This window comes from Grampus griseus, assembly GCF_964374135.1.
Source record: "Grampus griseus genome assembly, chromosome: 3".
NCBI lineage: Eukaryota > Metazoa > Chordata > Mammalia > Artiodactyla > Delphinidae > Grampus > Grampus griseus.
In genome coordinates this window covers 137610786-137629976 of record NC_139019.1, presented here as the reverse complement: position 1 = coordinate 137629976, position 19191 = coordinate 137610786, and the positions used below count along the sequence as shown (strand labels likewise).

At 34.4% G+C, this 19191-nt stretch overlaps 1 protein-coding gene across 4 annotated transcripts in view; it reads right to left on the bottom strand.

Annotated features, from left to right (window-relative positions):
- The window catches only part of GABRG2 (gamma-aminobutyric acid type A receptor subunit gamma2), a gene marked incomplete at both ends in the record, with an annotated part of 120700 nt that overhangs the window by 73682 nt on the left and 27827 nt on the right, over positions 1–19191 (bottom strand). For 2 of the 4 annotated variants that reach the window (XM_082651965.1, XM_082651966.1), the window contains 5 exons: positions 9271–9408; positions 11993–12075; positions 14331–14551; positions 16839–16906; positions 18606–18757. In XM_082651965.1, the coding sequence (XP_082508091.1) occupies positions 9271–9408; positions 11993–12075; positions 14331–14551; positions 16839–16906; positions 18606–18757 (662 nt within the window). Of the gene's footprint in view, positions 1–9243; positions 9409–11992; positions 12076–14330; positions 14552–16838; positions 16907–18605; positions 18758–19191 lie in introns of all 4 variants that reach the window. The other 2 variants (XM_082651964.1, XM_082651967.1) reach the window with 2 other exon arrangements.

Sequence of the window (19191 nt, the reverse complement as noted above, 5' to 3'; positions counted from 1 at the left end):
GCATGTATACCCCAGAAATGCTTTTCCGGGCTATTACACCTGCAGTGTGCTGTGACCTTCATAATAACCTCCTTTTGAAGAAAAGAAAGTTAAGTGTAAAACAAAATTAAAAAAACCAAAGCATTATTTTCCTCACTGCTATTTGATGCCCTTTTCAGTCTCTGACATGCTCAAATTTGCATAGCTGCAATGCTGGATAGCATTATTTTCTGAAAATGCAAAAATAAGATGAAGGAATTATTTGACTGCATCAAATAGAGTGAAAGAAACATTCAGTGAGTCTGTGTACAGAGCACAATGTCTATAGAGTCAGTCTCCACCATCTCACATTTTCATGTTTTAAAAAATTATTTAATGGTTTACATTTATTTGGGGACAGCAGCTGAACAGGAGAGCTCTTTTAGTTGGATCAGTCACATTGATGAACATGTCTTCTAAATGTAGCAAAAGAAGAATTTCGATTGAATTAGGAAACACCATATACTTGGATAAAAATTAATGTTGTCTTGACCTGGTTGGTCTTGATAGACAGTCAAAATAAGATATTAGTCCTCAAAATTACTGTAAATAGTAGTCATGCAATCCTTTTATTATGTTTTCTTTCTGATGAGACTTTTCTGCAAGTAACACTATTATACAAATATACTGGATCCAACAGTTTCTTAGTTAAGGCCAGATTTGCCTGGTGATCCATAGGTTCACTTAGAAGTGAATAATAATATCTTATAAGCAATAAATATGTTTCTGAAAAAGTAAAATATTGTTGCTAAATTGTTTCTCACTTGATTTTATTGCCCCAGGTAAATATAATTGCTATTCCTATAAGTTAACATTTTGTTGATATATGTATATAGTTATCATATTAAATGCTATTACTTCATTGCACTGTCTCCATAAAAGTAGCTATTATCAAGTTTAGAAATAACATTTTTATTTTAATTGATTCATCTCTTTACCTCATGTGTTTGTGAAAGGCAGTGGGGTAAAAACTTGGGATCTGGGTAAATAACTCTATTGAATAGCCTTGAACAAATTATGTAGCTCCTCTAAACTTAAGTTGCTTCATCTGTAAAATGAAAAATATTACTTCTCTGAGAAGCTTGTGAGAAATAAAATGATGTCACGCATGTTTCACAGATGCTAGAAAGTCATAAAACCCACTGTCCCTTCCTAGCATACAACTGAGCTACACTTCCCAGACCCATTTTTATCTCCACAGGAACACACAGCTAGTTCTTGCCCACGGAATGTAAGCAGAAATGAAATTTGTCACCTTGAAAACAAACAATCTTCCTTAGACTTCCTATGACTCCTCTGGGCAGCCCCTCTCCACCTCTGAAGCCCCATTTCCTCACTAGGTACTGTCAGAGCAACCTTGGAATTTAAAATTCCAATGTGGGATTATTATTTTTTTTTTTGCTGTACGCGGGTCTCTCACTGCTGCGGCCTCTCCCACTGCGGAGCACAGGCTCCGGACGCGCAGGCTCAGGGGCCATGGATCACAGGCCCAGCTGCTCTGCGGCACGTGGGATCTTCCCGGACCGGGGCACGAACCCATATCCCCTGCATCGGCAGGCAGACCCTCAACCACTGCGCCACCAGGGAAGCCCCAATGTGGGATTATTTTTTTAATAGTTAAACCTTTTTTTTTATTTCAAGTATAGTTGATTTACAATATTGTGCTAGTTTCTGCTGGACAGCAAAGTGATTTTGTTAGATATATATATTCTTTTTCATATTCTTTTCCATTATAGGTTATTACAAGATATTGAATATAGTTCCCTATGCTATACAGTAGGACCTTGTTGTTTATCTATTTTATATACAGTAATTTGTATCTGCTAATCCCAAACTCCTAGTTTATCCCTCCCCCACCTTTCACCTTGGTAACCATAAATTTGTTTTCTTTGTCTTCAAGTCTGTTTCTGTTTTGTAAATAAGTTCATGTTATCATATTTTAGATTCCACATTTAAGTGATATCATAGGGTATTTGTATTTCTCTTTCTAACTTACTTCACTTAGTATAATTTCTAGGTCCATCCATGTTGCTGCGAATGACATTATTTCATTCTTTTTTTGTGGCTGAGTAATATTCCATTGTATATATGTACCACATCTTCTTTTCCATTCATCTGTTGATAGACATTTAGGTTGCTTCCATGTCTTGGCTACTGTAAATAGTGCTGCAGTGAACACTGGGGTGCATGTATCTTTTCGAATTAGAGTTTTCTCCAGATATATACCCAGAAATGGGATTGCTGGATCATATGGTAACTCTATTTTTAGTTTTTTAAGGAACCTCCATACTGTTTTCCATAATAGTTGCACCAATTTGCATTCCAATGTGGAAGTTTTAAATGTAGTACATGAATATTCCAGTATATATATATACTAATAACAAAACAGATTTTTAAAAAGGAGTGGGAATGTCATCCCTTTTAAGTTAAAAGCCTAAAGGAGTTTATCTTTGCATTTGACTTGCTTTGAAATTGTTGAAAACTTGATGAAGGGAAACATTCTAGGAAATCATTAATTTATAAAGAAAGTTACTCCTACATTGAGACATCTATGGTGTAACCTTGGTTACATCAAAGATTATAAATAAGTCCAAGGACTTTAAAGAAGCATCTAGTCAAATGCATTCTCTTTAGAAATAAGGAATTTTCATCCCAGAAAGGGCAAGTGACTTCTCCATGGCCATTCCTCGCCCAGCTCTTTATGTAATCCATTCATTTTCCTCTCCTGAAACCAAAGTTAATTTTTCTAAATTGAAGTTTAAAAATAAAATAAAAATCTATTACTGTGCAGTCTTTCACACTGATTTCATTTAATATATTAGGTTGCTTCAAGTAGTTTGAAAAGTTTATTATTGACTAAAATGGGCTCACAACTTACTGTGATTCCAAAGTAACCCAAGACTGTAGGACTGGGTTACAGTTGTTTATTTCTCTCCTATCATTTAGGTTTATTATTTTTTTTATTCCAATCTCTTCAATAAAACAATTACCATTAACTTATATATGTTTTCATTTCTCTTTTTATTCCCCCCACAATAGTTTATGTCAATGATGAGTATCTTTACCTGTGTTTGCCAAAGACATATAAGTTAAAACACAGCCTAGAAGGTGGAGCTATTTTTTTCTTTTTAAAAAAATAATTTATTTAATTTATTTATTTTTGGCTGTGTTGGTCTTCATTGCTGCGCATGGGCTTTCTCTAGTTGCGGTGAGCGGAGGCTACTCTTCATTGTGGTGCGCGGGCTTCTCATTGCAGTGGCTTCTCTTGTTGCAGAGCACGGGCTCTAGGTGCACGGGCTTCAGTAGTTGTGGTGCACAGGATTAGTTGCTCTGCGGCATGTGGGATCTTCCTGGACCAGGGCTTGAACCCGTGTCCCCTGCATTGACAGGTGGACTCTTAACCACTGTGCCACCAGGGAAGCCCTATTTTTTTTTTCTATTTGGAGAATTATTTGACCAATATGTATACACTGATATAGGCAGAGAAGGTTGAACTTGAGCTTAGTATTAAGAAAAATGAGCACGAAGACGTGAAATAGGTTCAACTTATCCAAAAAACCTCAAGAAAATAAAGGATATGGTGTGAGAATAATGGGCAATATTTGAAGATATAGGGTAGATTACATATATTTTAGAAATTAAGCAACGAACATGGACTTCATCCACGGAGCTGGTGTTTCTAAAATTGTGGTCTGCATGCCACTGTTGAAAAGTCACATGAACTTAGTGGTACAGAGTTCTTTTTTAAATTTTATTTTAGTATTTATGCATTTCTTGTAATAGAAATCAAGAAAATAAAACTTGCACATGGAATCGAAGCCAAAAAGGTGGGTTAAAGACAAAAAGGAAGTATATAATAGTTAATGTACATGGGAATGCCAAAAAACTATGAAACAATGATGTTTACATTTCTAAGGACGATATGGAAGATTAAATGGTTTTCTAGACTTATCATGGTGACCATTTTGAAATGTATAGAAATATGTTGTGTACCAGGAACTAACATAGTGTTGGAGGTCAATTAGACTTCAAAAACAAACAAACAAACTCATAGGAAAAAAAGATCAGATTTGTGGTTATTAGAAGCGGGGGTGGTGGAAGGGAGAACTGGATGAATGTAGCCAAAAGGTATAAACTTCCAGTTATAAGATAAATAAATACTAGGCATGTAATGTACAACATGACAAATTAACACTGCTATATGTTATAAGTTAAGAGAGTAAATCCTAACCATCACAAGGAAAAAATTTTGTTTTCTATTTTTTTAATTTATTATGTATATGAGATTATTGATGTTCACTAAAGTTATGATGGTAATCATTTCATGATCTATTTACATCAAATCATTATGCTGTATACCTTAAACTTATACAGTTCTGTATGTCAATTATATCTCAATAAAACTGGAATAAAAAAGATTTAACGTTTTTCTAGTGTAGGAAGTACATGATATATTTCTTTTTGATTCATAATAATGGCAATGGTGTCCCAAGAAGGTAGGTTCTCCTAAGAAACTCATTTGCCCATTTTTCTAACCCACATCTCAGGATGAGAACATCAGGAACAAAGCTCTGCTTGATACCAAAAATCATGTAGATAATTTGGTGAAATGTCCATGGCAATATGACTAGAAAGAACAGGTCTTCTACTTGAGAGAAAACAATGAGTAATGGAAAAATATATAGAATTCTGCATTTCTTATTTAATTGAGGGAAATTTTATGGTTTTATCAATATAATTGTCACAAGCAATCCATTTTATAATTACCTACTAATCAACAACTCTAAGCAAATCACCAGGCTAATAGCATCATGGATACAAAGATGATTAAAAGAAGGCTTCCACTGGGAAGTCTATGACTAACTGGAATGAAAGGGCAGAAAAGAGGGAATAAAACAACTGATAAAAAAATATAAGGTGGAAATTCTGTTTTCATAAAGTAGGTGAAAATGCCCCGGGGGAGTCTGATGATGATGATGATGGTGCCTTCCATTTACTGAGTCCTTTCTATGTGTTAGGCACAATTTTAAGCATTTTCAGTGGATTATCTTACTTAATCCTGAACGTAACCCTGTAACATTGGTGATATTGAGCTTAGATATATTCAGTAATGTATACAAATCAGTGTTCAAACCTGAGCTGTCTGGCTCCAAGAGTGCGCATTCTGGCATTAAGGTCTGAAAGGTTTCAATGAAGAGAAGCTGTTTTTTTATGTTTTAAAGTCATAAAGAAGGTAGGGCTGAGTTGATAAGCCATTCAAAAAAGAAAGGAGACTGAAATTCAATGTGTGTATAGGATTAGCTATTTATATTCATAAAAATATTAACAAAGTAGTTCTGTCACAAGCTGAGAAATCATAGAAAACCAAGCTGGAAAGTTCCTGAGATCAGGGGCTTACATATTAGGAACAATAGCTTGTGCTTAATTGAATCTCCTGAATTCTTGGGACATGAGGAAAGCCGTGGTTCAGGAAGACTTACTGGGACACAGTGCGAATAAAAATAGTGCAGTGGTTAAAAGCATGAGTCTGAAAGCAAACCACCTGAATTCATGTCCCAGCTGCCAAATCTGATCCGTGCAAGTAAATGAACCCCTAGAAGTCTGTTTCCTTAACCGCAGTGATACCTTCAGTGTTAATGACATTAAATATGACTATGGTAATGAGAATTAAAGTAGGTCATGTATATAAAGTGTTTGCTATGGTACATGTAGTTAGTGCTCAGTAAGTGCTAGCTTTTATGATTAATGTATAAAGGATAGACTGTAGAAAAGAGAGACTGACAGCAGGGATGTAGTTTAATAGGCTCCCAGCAGAGTCCAGATGAGAACAGACACGATCGTGAACTAGGACAGTGGCAATGGCAACTGAAAAGAGGACAGTTACGCAAGATATTTCAGAGGTATACGTGTCTTCATGATTCATTAGATGTGGGAGGCGGACATGTGACTGAGTGTTCAAGCCTGGCTCACTGGGACAATGACGGTGCTATTACCACATACAGAGCAATCAGGAAGAGGTGATGGTTTGAAGAGAAATCATGGATCCAGAATCTATCTTGATGTATTGACCAAGAATTAAAGGTATTCTTCAAGTCTTATCAATCTACCACCGAGGCAATATTTTTTCTCAGGAGTGACACACATATAAATGGTGATAAAGATGATTCAGGTGGTGTATACAGAATTATCACATAGCCTCGAATTACGTGTAAGAAAATTCCTTCCTGCTTCTTCTACCCTTCTGTTTAAATCAAGGAAGTGTTTTACTTTGGTGCTAGTTACCCTCTTCCTTTTCTCTACTATCTCTTTCTTTCTTTTTCCACATACTCAGAGCCCAGGGAACACAAATATGTGCACTTAAAATTTAAGAACATTTGTTCACTTTTCATTATATTCTTATACCAATTTCTATTTATGTCAAATGCTTCTCATTTTCCAATTATGGTCCTAATGTGAATTTTCCTTTAAAAAAATCATTTTACTAATAACAAGGAATCAATTTAAAGAACAAATATACTAAGGAACCCACAGTACAGTCACCACTTAGATATAACAAAATCATGAAAGGTGGACTTGAATGAGTGAAGGTTAGCAATCTCCACAGTAAACTAGGCCTAATTTTAGGCACTATTCTCTCCTAGTTTTGACAGAGGCTTCTCAAAGGGAGATACATTTACTATAAGTCTAAGAGAAAACCACATTGTTGTAATGGTCAAGATTCAAAAAGGCTATAATTTTGATCTTCTGATAACTTCCCAAGAAAGTTGTTAATATAACTTCCTTGTAGATATTAACTAGTTATGGAGCCATGCTTTGAAGATAAGAATGGCATCAGAAATAAAACAAAGATCACACAGAAACTTCCAATCATTACAAAATCAACTGTCACAATAATCAGGCTGCCTGTCGGCATTGGTGTTAACTTTCAACTCAGCCCTTTCTCTTCCCAGAGGCAACTGGAATGATACCACACACGAAAAACAAACCAGCAAGAGCAGGGAGTGTACAAGAAGACCAAGGTGGAGGCTAACCCCCATATTAAAATTCACAAGGAGTTGATACAATCAATTAAATGATGCTACTCAATATCAAATCTGATATCAATACGGTTTTGCTTTGATTTCTCTAGGAAGAGTGATAGCCTTGTGATACCTTGATAAATTTTCTTGCCATGCTTTAAGTAAATAGAGTATTTTCTTTTGGATGTATCTCTTATTAGACAGTAAATACTCTAGATTATTCTCAGTATGAGACTTTGGGAAGGGGATGATGTCAAACCCTATGATATAAAGCCAACACTTCCCTCACCACTGTTTGGTTTTAATGCCACTCCGGGCTTAAATGACTGAACAAAAGATCTGCTAGTCATAAATTTGTGGGTTCTGTTTTAGGGTGCTGTAATAACTATACAGATATGAATATACAACAGAACTTAATGCCCAATTTCTTATTCTGGAAGCATACAGACTTAGAGGTTATTTTTACATGTGCTGTCTCACAGATGGAAGACCTGTTCTAAGGCAGTCCTGAATCTGTTTTGGGGACCAAAATAAAGACTGTTCTAGTACTTGATGGTCAGTATTTCCAATGAATAAGCGAACATAAGGCCACATTTAAAAAATAAACTAGAGCATTTCTTTGATTTTATTTCAGATTCTTTTTGCAACATAAGAATTTTTTTTTTTTGAAGAAATCTGCAAATGCCAAAAACAATGTTAGGTTTTTGATTTAGAGGATGATGCTTATGAAGGTAGAATCTTAAATTTCCATTTCTGTCTAGGTCTGTAATTTGTTTCTCCTTGTACAACAGACCAAGGCCTTTTTCTAAATTAGTCAACACAAAAGTATGTCCTATTAATTTCAGGAGGAAGACAATCAGGTATGCATGAATAAATCAATAGAAAACAACTTAATTCATGGTAACAAATACAAAAAGTATGTCTTAATATGGTAAGCTATGAACACAATGTTTATATTTGAAATTAGGACATTTAAATTCACATAACTTTAAAAAGGAGCAGCTGGAATAATCTATATAATCTATACTCAGGGGCTCCCCTGGTGGCGCAGTGGTTGAGAATCTGCCTGCCAATGCAGGGGACACGGGTTCGAGCCCTGGTCTGGGAAGATCCCACATGCCGCGGAGCAACTAGGCCTGTGAGCCACAATTACTGAGCCTGCGCATCTGGAGCCTGTGCTCCGCAACAAGAGAGGCCGCAACAGTGAGAGGCCTGCGCACCGCAATGAGGAGCGGCCCCCGCTTGCCACAACTAGAGAAAGCCCTCGCACAGAAATGAAGACCCAACACAGCCAAAAATAAATTAATTAATTTTTTAAAAAATTTAAAAAAAATACGCACTCAGCATTGCAGAGGGTTTGTATTAACCTATAGCCACCCATGAGACAGATCTGGTCTGGAAATATGTTTGACTTACCCCACATAGTTTTTTAAATCACCTTCAATTAATACCATTAAAAATTATGATATTTTATATAAAATACTATAGATTTTTAGTTTCTCTTGAAAAAAACTGAAGTCCTGACCACATTAGGTCCCATGCATACTTGATATTTATAACTAATACTATTAGGCACTACTACTTATTGAATGCTAAGTGTTAGGTATCATTCTAAGCATTTTACTTTTTTTTTTTTTAAATACATACAGTATGACTGTGAGGCAGATCTTTTGTCCACATTGGTTATCTGTGAGAGCTGGTCCCCTGAGAAATTCAGTAATTTCTTAAAATATGTAGCTGGTAAATGATGGAGTTGGGATTTGAACCCAGGCCTGACACCAAAACCCAGTCCCTTATTCACTGATGAAGCCAGTTCAAAATATTTAATTACTGAACATGGAATTAGTCGTATCCACTCTGGTCACTTTTCTGCATTTTTGAGAAGTTAATCTTCTCCATGTGATACTTTAAATATGAAATATATTTCTTAAAAGAAACATTATGCCTATTAAGTATTTTCTTCTTTTTAATAACTGTTACTTATTTTTCATAAGGGAATTAAGCAAATAATTTGCTTATCCAATTTGAATCTAATTTGCTTTACATTGATAAAATCCATTTATATTTATGTATTATACTAGAATACCAATTATAATTTTCTCTAATAAATGAAAACACTTCATTTAATTTTCTGAATATCATTTCTAGACAAGTGTTGAAAGCTTCTAAATCATATACACCAGAATTCAAACTCTGGAAGGGTCACTCAAAATTATTTTCAAGTGCATCTTACCAGAAGTTGTCTTCACTACTTCAGTGGTATTTCTCAGTCCAACAAAGGAAAATTGATAAAGCCTCCAAGATCTTGTGTCACCCACTTCAACAGAACTACGCTTCCATTGATAGACAATTTCTTCACGTGGATAGCCATCTGCCATGAAATAAGAAAGCACACATTTTAAATGATTAAAAATGAACATATGTGGCAACCACCTTCTATGAACAAGACACTGAGGGAGATACCAAGAGAGACAGTTTTGACTTCGATGAGGATCTTGGACTAAAGAGCATTACCATACGGAAAATCAATACAATTTCCCATATCCTAATGGGAAATTAGATTTAAAAACCATGAGGTCAAAATTACCCATGAAAAGCACTTAAATTGCATAGAAGGTATACAATGCATGGTTTTGTATATACTATACACATACTTCACATTGTCTGGGGTAAGATATAAAAAGTAGCCAGTATATAGTACATATGCAAGATATTGTTTATGGTGAAACCGAGTCAACAGGGCAAGATTTTGAGAGTCATGCAGAAAACAGAAAATAATGGAAGAAGAGCAGACTCAAATCCCTCCCCAGGGCATGTCCTTGGAATAGAAGATGATTGGGAAAAATTACCTCAACTATTTACATTATTCTCTCTCTCAATTTGTTGAGGCTTCATTTTAATATACACAGAAATCTGCAACTAAAAGCAGTAAGTAGAAATGCCGAGGGGAAGATACCAATGAGAACTATGTAGATTCCTTACAGCTCAGTTATGTTCAGCCAAAACAACAGAAAGCATTCATGAAAGAAATATTACACTGATAATATAATGATTATCAGTACCTTTTCCTAGCCATAATATCCTAGAAAGCTTTCTCAATGTTTCTTCTAAATTATTCATTTACTTATGGGGATGACGATCATACTTATTTCATGGAATTGATGGTCAATATATATTTGCTGAATGCATAAACATAATTTTATAAGTATGCTGCAGAATAAACTCAAGTAAGATAGATAGATAAATGATAAAACTAGAAATCTTCTCAATTGTTTGTCTTCTAATAATGCTGCGGAAAGGTAATTTTGATTATGGAGGCTGATTGACTTCTTGGAATAAAATCCCTTGTTTCCTTTTTTTCCTTTCTTTTGGTCCAACTCTTTGTCCACTATATTTTATTAATAAGAAGAAAGAAAAAAGAAAGCCGAATCCCCAGATTGCTATTGAGTGGTGGTAGCACGCTGGTAGGGCTGGATGTGGTAAAAACTGAGAATACGAATGATAATATTAAGGAACTTCCTATGGAGAACATGTTGGTGATTGAATTGTTTTAATAGCAATAAGTAATATTAAGTTGATTTTGGGTTCAGAAGACAATTGTCAATCAGGAATCTGATGGCATAGAAATCACTATTTCTTAAGGTTTAGCTGACTCAGTAGAGGAGTAGTCCCAGTTGGGAAATTAAAAGAAAAGAAATCCAATCTCCTAAACCTTAGGTAAGTTTTCAATAAAAAATATTCTATTCTTGGATGAAGTAGAACATATGAAATAAGATTTATAATGAAAATTTTTCTCAATATATATAATATACAGTGAAGTTTTCCTTCGGTTCTCTCTGGAAATGATGTTTATTGAAAACAGGTGATTGGTTTTCTCATCTTTTTTCTTTCTTTCTTTTTTTTTTTTGAAAGTATTGTTATTATGATTTAGTTGGTTCTTAGGAGTCTCCATCACTCCCTGGCTGGGAAATTATACCTATATTAAAAACTTAAAACTCATAGCCAGTTTTTCATTCTACCCAATATGCACAATTGACAGTCCAAAAATAAGAAGGAGGTGAGCAATCTAACACAAATGCAGAACAAATAGTGAGGCAAACGTAGGGGAAACTGAGGCTTCTTTTCGATTCAGACAGAAAATATCTGCGAAGGTTACTAAAGCTTAATTTGTATTAGAATCATCATGCTCTTCTTGCTATAGTCTATTATCTGATGATAATAATAATTAATAAAATAATAGAGCTTTTGATTAAATCTTATTATGTGTGAGGTAGTGTACCAACCATTTTACATATATCAACAAAACAATATGGAGGTGAGGCAGGTCTTATAATTTCTATTGGGCACCTGTGTCATGAACTCATTGAGAGATTTAGTAATTTGCTCAAGTCTTTAGTGATGGAGTTGGGATTTGAATTGCACCCACATGACACCAAAAATCAGCCTTTTGCTCACCGGTAGATAACTAGTTTTAGGTATTACTAGAACTCCAGGTGGAAGAGGTAATTTTCAATTTTGTTATCTTTATAGATATATCAAAACTGGAATGAACAAACAACATTGTTGGATCTCTGTGTGTCCTGATATGTAAAGGGAGAAAACAACTAGCAAATGTACTGCTACTCTCTTCTGGACCCGCGGAGGGAGTGGAGATGTATAATGCACATTTACGTCTTTCTACTGAGGCCAGGACAAGCTTTACAATCCTTCTCAACAAAGGGCTCCAGGAAACAACTGCCAGTTTATTAAAAGTTTATGCCTCAATGAAATCTATTCGTAATTCCTGATAAAATAGATCCTTTTTTATGACGAAAGAGATTGTCAAAATCTTCAAAGTCAACAACACTGCTTAATGCAATTTTGCATTCTGTTTAAGTCTCCCAATTAACTGATACTGCAATCAGAAAGACTAAGTGGTGAGAGGGCATGCAGAATATAGAATGAGTATTACTTACAACTGGAGAATTCCAAGGGGCAGGAGTGTTCATCCATTGGAAAATTGTGCAACTGTAATTGGCACTCAGCATCAATTGTCAACCTAAACAGGAAGATACGAAACATGAATAGAAAGATTTTAGACTGTTTTAAAAAATGTACATTAGCACAATTTCTAGTGACCATTTGTTTTTATTCCTGGAGAGTATGTCACACATTCTTATTGATAACAAAAGGTGATCCTCACTGAAGAAATTCACCAAGTCCAGGAGAAAATTGTTTAAGACTTAATGAAGTCCATTTACTTTCAAAGACTAAACAATAGGATCTCGTTGACCTGCAACTCCATTTACTCAATATTTATCATCCCATAATTTTTTTGGCAAATTAATCGCACACATGCGATTGCTCAGTGAATGCACTTAACTTACTGAATAGAACAAACTGTTTTAAGAACTTAAACTCATTCACTGCTTGCATGTAAATGAATGCAGATAACTCTCAGATCTTATCTGCTAATTAAAGCAGAACTTTCTCTTTATAAGTACTTGTTAGCTGTTAGCTTTAAATTACTATATGTGAGTTTAAAAATACCTATGTTTCACAATGGAGTATTATGCATTCTTACAAAGGAACACTATAAAGGCATTATATAGGATGTTAAAGAGTAGAAAGATATCTAATAGCAATCAAGAAATGTTAAACACATATACACAGACATATCAGAAAAATGTTTGCCAATGAGTCTCAATTATTTTGCATCTGAGGTGCTTACTAAACATACAGATTTTCTTTCCCAGTAGAGCCTGGGACTCTAGGAGGGAGAAAATTTAGAGGAGTCCTAGATGTTTTGACCACCTTTGGGGAAGTATGAGTATATTGTTAAATTGTAATGGTGATGGGTTGATGATTTTTTAAATTTCATATTTGTTAGCTATATTTCTTACAATTACAGATATCAATCTTAAAGTAATAAAAGTTGTTTTATAAACATTTTATATTAAAAGTTTAGAATAAATTTTAATTGGGGAGATTTTATTTTTCTATGGTATAATAGAGCAATTACTGATCTTAAGATATAATTAATAATCATTGAGCCCTTAATTGTCTGCATGGCACTGAGTAAGGTGAATTTTTCTCTCATTTAATAAGAGTTATTATGGCTTTATTGTACTTGGACTTGTCCAAAGTCACAAATCTAGTGGCATAGTTGAGATTTGAACCCAAGATTATGTCTCCAAAGCTAGAGGTTTTAATCACTGTCACTCAGTAATTATATGCTCTTCCAAAGAAAAGATTAGTTTTATTCATAAGTGAAATTATAATTAAATATTTTATTAGTATCATTTCTCCAAATTAAACTGGAATTGTTAAAATTGAAGATAATGTAGATTGCAGATAGGTACATAGATATATATCTATGTGTATACACACATATTCATAACTCATTATAGATAAACAACTCATTATAGATAAACAACATATTCATAACTCATTATAGATAAGATAATGCTTATTATAGATAAGCATTATAGATAAGAATAAAATCATCTCTCTATATAGATTGGCAAACTCATTCAAATCTTGAATGAATCTTATGAGAGATATTTTTGAGCTGGGGTCCATAATTTAATATTGTACAGTGACTCTGCAAGTTAATACAAGTGGAAAAATGACTATAGTATTATGAGAACGATAAAGGAACTTGAGATAGCGTGACTTTACTTAATACTTCAAAAGTTAGACTGAGTTCTTATTTAGCAGACAAAATTTGATTTCCACTAGAGTCTAATTCCAGTCATTACCTTACATCTAATTTAATAAAACCCATGATGAAATCAAAATATATGCAATGAATTTCTTTTGTAATTGTGGCTCTTTTTTCTAGTAACTGATATAACTCTGATGATAAAGGCTTTGGATCCAGTTTAAAGTATTATATTTTATATCTTGAATATTACCTATGGCATAAAATATATGTTAGAAAGGCATTTAACATTAACCATTTTGAAGCTACAAGTTCCTGGATAGTAAGACCTAGAAGAATCATACTATTCATAACTATTATTGAAAATATATACAAATAATTTAAATATCTGCTGTGCTTACTTTTTATTAGGCTCATGTCCCTGTGAGAAAACAGAGTTCTCACATCAGTCAAAGAAAATGTTATACCTATGTCCTTTGAAAAAGTTCATTGATAACAGAAAAAAACCTAATTTTGTATCATCACGTACTATTTTGATCAAGCATGCCAACCCTGATTTAGGCTTGACATCTTTCGTTCTGTTTTAAGAGAACATGATTGATCTTTGCTTTATTCCCAGCAATTACTCCTTTCCTTTTCCAAAAGAATACCTTAAAGTGTAGAGCACTCGACCATCATTCCAAATTCTCAGCATCCTATTGGGGGTGGTTATCCAGTGTGCATCGGCCTTTTTGGAATTTCTGAAGAAAGTATCTGGAATCCAGATCTTCCCCACCATGTTGCTATTCAATCGGAGGACTTTAATGGTGCTGTTAAATTTCAGACGTCTGTCATACCACGTTTGGGCAAAAAATATATCAATTGTATATTCCTGTTTTAAAGAAAAAGATGAAATGGAACATCTTTTATATAGTAGGATTGTATTGTAGAGCATTTGTGTGTATTTATCACATATGTTCTCATTGCCAAAACAAAGCAAAGCTACTTTGGCTTTGAATCGTCCAAAAGAAAGCAGAAGCTTGGCTAAGGAGACTCACCCATCTTTTGTAGACAATACATTATGAAAAAATAGACCTAAGTGAATTCTGGTAAAAGATCATAGCCCTGACACAGTTGTTTGCATTAGGTATTTATGGAGCAGTTTCTCATGTTATTTTGGGCCAGCTAATTCTTTGTCACGGGGGCTGTCTTGTGTAATTTAGGATGTTTACTACCATTCCTAGCGTCTACCTACTAAGGTGCCAGTAGTGCCAAAAACAAACCCCACCCCCAAGTTGTGACAACTAATAATATCTCCAGACACTGTCAATTGTCTCTTGAGGAGATCAGTCACTCAGGTTCAAAAACCACTGCTACAGAGTAAAAGAAAGTCCAGAACCGTTCTCAAAACAGTTCTAAACCAGAGCTCTGGAAGCTAAGCTGCCTCACCTCACAATTAAGTGAGGATCCTAGAGAATCTATCTTGTTAGGCAGTATGAAGATAGAAATGGGGAATACACTATACACAAAAAGCACTTTGTGCCCTGTCTGGCAGACAGCAAACATCCAAAGTAAGGTAACTATTTTTAGTTTTTACTATTACAGTTGTTGTCTTCTTTTTATAAACAAGAGGAAATGCACCAATTAAAAGACAATCTTTACTACTGTACTAATCTCTATCACAGAACATATTTAAAAAGTGCTATGATGACAAGTGACTCTGTAATAATTATACCCTCATGTACGTATATATCACTAAAGTGGCAACTTTAATCAAAGAAAAGAAAGTGTGACGTGAATTAGTCCTGGAATCATAACACCCAAGATCTAATTTGCCTATCATATTTAGATATTATTTAGCATGATTTTATAATTCTATTTTAACCATGTCTGTAAATGAGAAAATTAAAGAACAAACCCTTGGTGTTCTTAGAACATGACCTCCAGTGTTCTTAGAATATGAGAGTTGGGGGATGGGAGTCATTCACATTTCCTAGTCTAATCCCCTCAACCCACCACCATGTACGATGAAGAATACAAAAAATCAGGATGAGACTATAATCTTCTTCCTTTGACTAATTTGCATTGTTCTGGATTATATCCTTGCACTCCTGCCCCTGTATCTCACTGTAATTCACTACATTGTCACTGGAGTAAGTCATACCACTTTGTTTACTGGTTAATTGCATATTTGCAGTCCACAAGTAATGAGAGGGGAACTTCTTCTATGAAATTCTTTATCAACTAATCAGTGATGTGGCAATAGGTAGAGTAACTCAATAATTTCTGATCCACATTTTGGCAAACACACACACACAAACAAAAGGTTTAAAATTCTTTAAACCAGCATTTCATAAACTGTGATCCTGGGACAGTAGTTCTGGGCACTAGTATTCCCAAAACTGTAAGTTCTGTGTTTAAATAAACTACATATATAGCTGATTCTTCTTAGATATTTACAACTTGCATCAGAATTTTAGTTGTAAAGAAGTAACATGTTAGCATTTGTTTAATAGTTAAACAAGCAAACTTACTTGTATGGAGTATGCAGGTGGTGGTATACTTTTTTTTAATCAGCCCAGTTGAAAGCAATAAATGCTTTTCATCTCTCTGACTCAGCAGAGCGTCCTTATTGCTTGCTTGGCAAACACTATTTTAAAGTTACAGTATCACTATGTTATGTTACGTTATGTTATGTTATATTATGTTATGTTCTACTCTATTCTATATAGGCTCCAATCTAATTTCTTATTTCAGATTTGGATAGAAAGCTTTATAAAAGAACAAAGTTACATTTATTGTTAAATCTAATGCACTATTTCTTCTGAGAAACAATTCTGATTTGAAGCAAACTATGATCTCTTCACACCTTGAATATTCTAAAAAGTAGTAAAGCACTATATTTTATTTTGTAGTAAGCAGGACCTACCAAATAAGCAGTGAGTGTTGAATTTTAAGATTATAGCATTTACCCAAGGTAATTTTATACATATTATCACATTTAATTTTTGTAACAAATCATTTAAAATAATTATCTTTATATTACAAGGGAGAAAAAAGGATCTGAAAGATTCTCTCTCCCTTCCAAATTTTTTTGTTGGTATAGCCCTTGCTATTTCCGTGTTACCACATTTCCTCTCTAATATGTTAATAAAATAGACAAACAATTAGAAACTTACCATATTGATAGCATTCACTGGACCAATGCTATTCACATACATGTCTGTGTGAATTAATGTTGGTTTCACTGTAAAGAGAACCATAGAAATATGTGCATATGGAGAAGCATAATATTTTAATGCTTAGTCCTTGTTATTCTAGAAAGATTTATTTATTTTGCTACATTAGAAGTGATTTATTCACAGCTAACTTGTTGCTAATGACTAATTTGCTACATTTAGCTATTTATTTTCAAAGAAGTATCTTAAGCACATAAATACAATAACAAAGCATAGCAGAGTTTTGAAACTGATTATCTTTGTAAGACTAGATAAAAATGAATACATAAGAAAACACTGCTCAGATTTTCTTCATCCATCTCTCAGATATCCTGAATTTTATTATTTTTCCTTTAAGTTCTAGAATTGATTTGGGCATTCTAACTTGACTGGGCCCATATAGAAAAAAATAGCTACTTAGTGATCTAGAAATTAATATGCATTAGAAACACGGAGGCATAAAAAGCAACAAGTATTATGAATTGTTTTTGAAACATTCCTCCCTGTTGATTCCTTTTATGACCACTTTATCCTCATTCACCTCTAGCCAATACAAAATCAATCTTCCTCAATGATTTAAAGAATTCTGTGACTCATCAAATAATATGAGGAAACCATATGGAAACCCAATACACACCACCTATTCGTCAAAGAGGACTGATATTAAAAATCATGTAGTACTACATCCATGGCCTAATGAATATGCTCCATTTTCATTTAACATTTAATGAATGAGGATTCATAATACCATTCATTCTGGGCTTCAATTCAACAAGTACATTTCTCTCATCTTTATCCATTTTCCTTGAAGTGCCATGCTGTAAGTCTCTGTGACGGATTGGATTCTTCACTCCTCCCTGCATCTGTACCCTTGCCTTCACATCAGTGAGGCTACTTCTCTGCCTCTGAACTCTGAGCCTGACCATCTGACTTGCACTGGCCAATAATATATGGACGAAAGCATTAAGCCTTATGAGTTTCTATTTTCTCTCTTGTTCTTTGCTATTGTCATGAGAAGGATACTTCTAGCTAGTCTGCTGGTCCCAGGAGTGGAATGAGAGTACAGCTTTCTTAAATGAGCAGCTCCAACCTGGCTGAGCTTAGATTAGACCACCCCCAGCAAAGTGCTAAATAAATGCTTATTACTGTATACCACTGAAATTCTGTGGTTGTCTGTTACACAGCTATAGATAAGCAGTATGTCCTTTCTTTCTTTTTTTTAAATTAGTTTTTATTGGAGTATAGTTGATTTACAATGTTGTGTTAGTTTCAGGTGTACAGCAAAGTGAATCAGTTACACATATACATATATCCACTCGTTTTTAGATTCTATTCCCATGTAGTTCATTACAGATTACTGAGTTCCCTATGCTATATAGTAGGTTCTTATTAGTTATCTATTTTATATATAGTAGTATGTGCTTGTTTGTTTTTGATGTTTCTTCAAAAAGAAGTTGTCACTTTTCTTCTATAGTCTTTGTCTGAGATGTCTAGGAAAATTTAAATTTCTATCTCTCAAGCTAACTTGAAAATCATCTTTCTTCATTTTGAACTTATCAGTGCCCTGTCTACCCCCAGATCTGAATGCTGTTTATACATTCTTTATTTTTACAGTATTTAGTAAAAGTATCATTTATATCCTTCTGGTTATTGAAATGGGCTGATGCTTTCTCCTCATGTAGTAGACTTGCTTTTATCTAACACACATCACAAAAGGTTTTAACATACCTCCTATATCAGGTCGAAGTTTATTATCATATCCTTCCAGGAGGTTGTTTAAGATGACAGTGACATCACCCTCCGGAACCTTTGGAGTCAAGACCCATGTTTTGTTAGAAGCATAATCTTCATAGTCATCATCAGATTTTTGGCTAGTGAGGCTAAGAAAACAAAATATTGGTCAAGAAACATACAGACTCCATCCAAGTTGACTTTTACTCACAGACCACTGGTAGGAAAGGAGAAATGAAACAGGATGACAGGAATGCGTTACACTGGATTACAGTGAAGATTCTCAGCTGAGGGTTAGTCTAGCTAATTAAATTTCAAAGATGTAGATTAAAACCTATTAAAGTATACTCTTCAGTTTTCCAGAATGCTCTGTCCTCCCATCTATAAGTATACCATGTTTTACCAATTACTTTTGCCTTTCCCATAGTTGATGTTCTTCCTGTCCACCTGCCCAACTTTACAAAGGACTTATAAAAAAACAAACAAACACGGGCTTCCCTGGTGGCGCAGTGGTTGGGAATCTGCCTACTAATGCAGGGGACACGGGTTCGAGCCCTGGTCTGGGAAGATCCCACATGCCGCG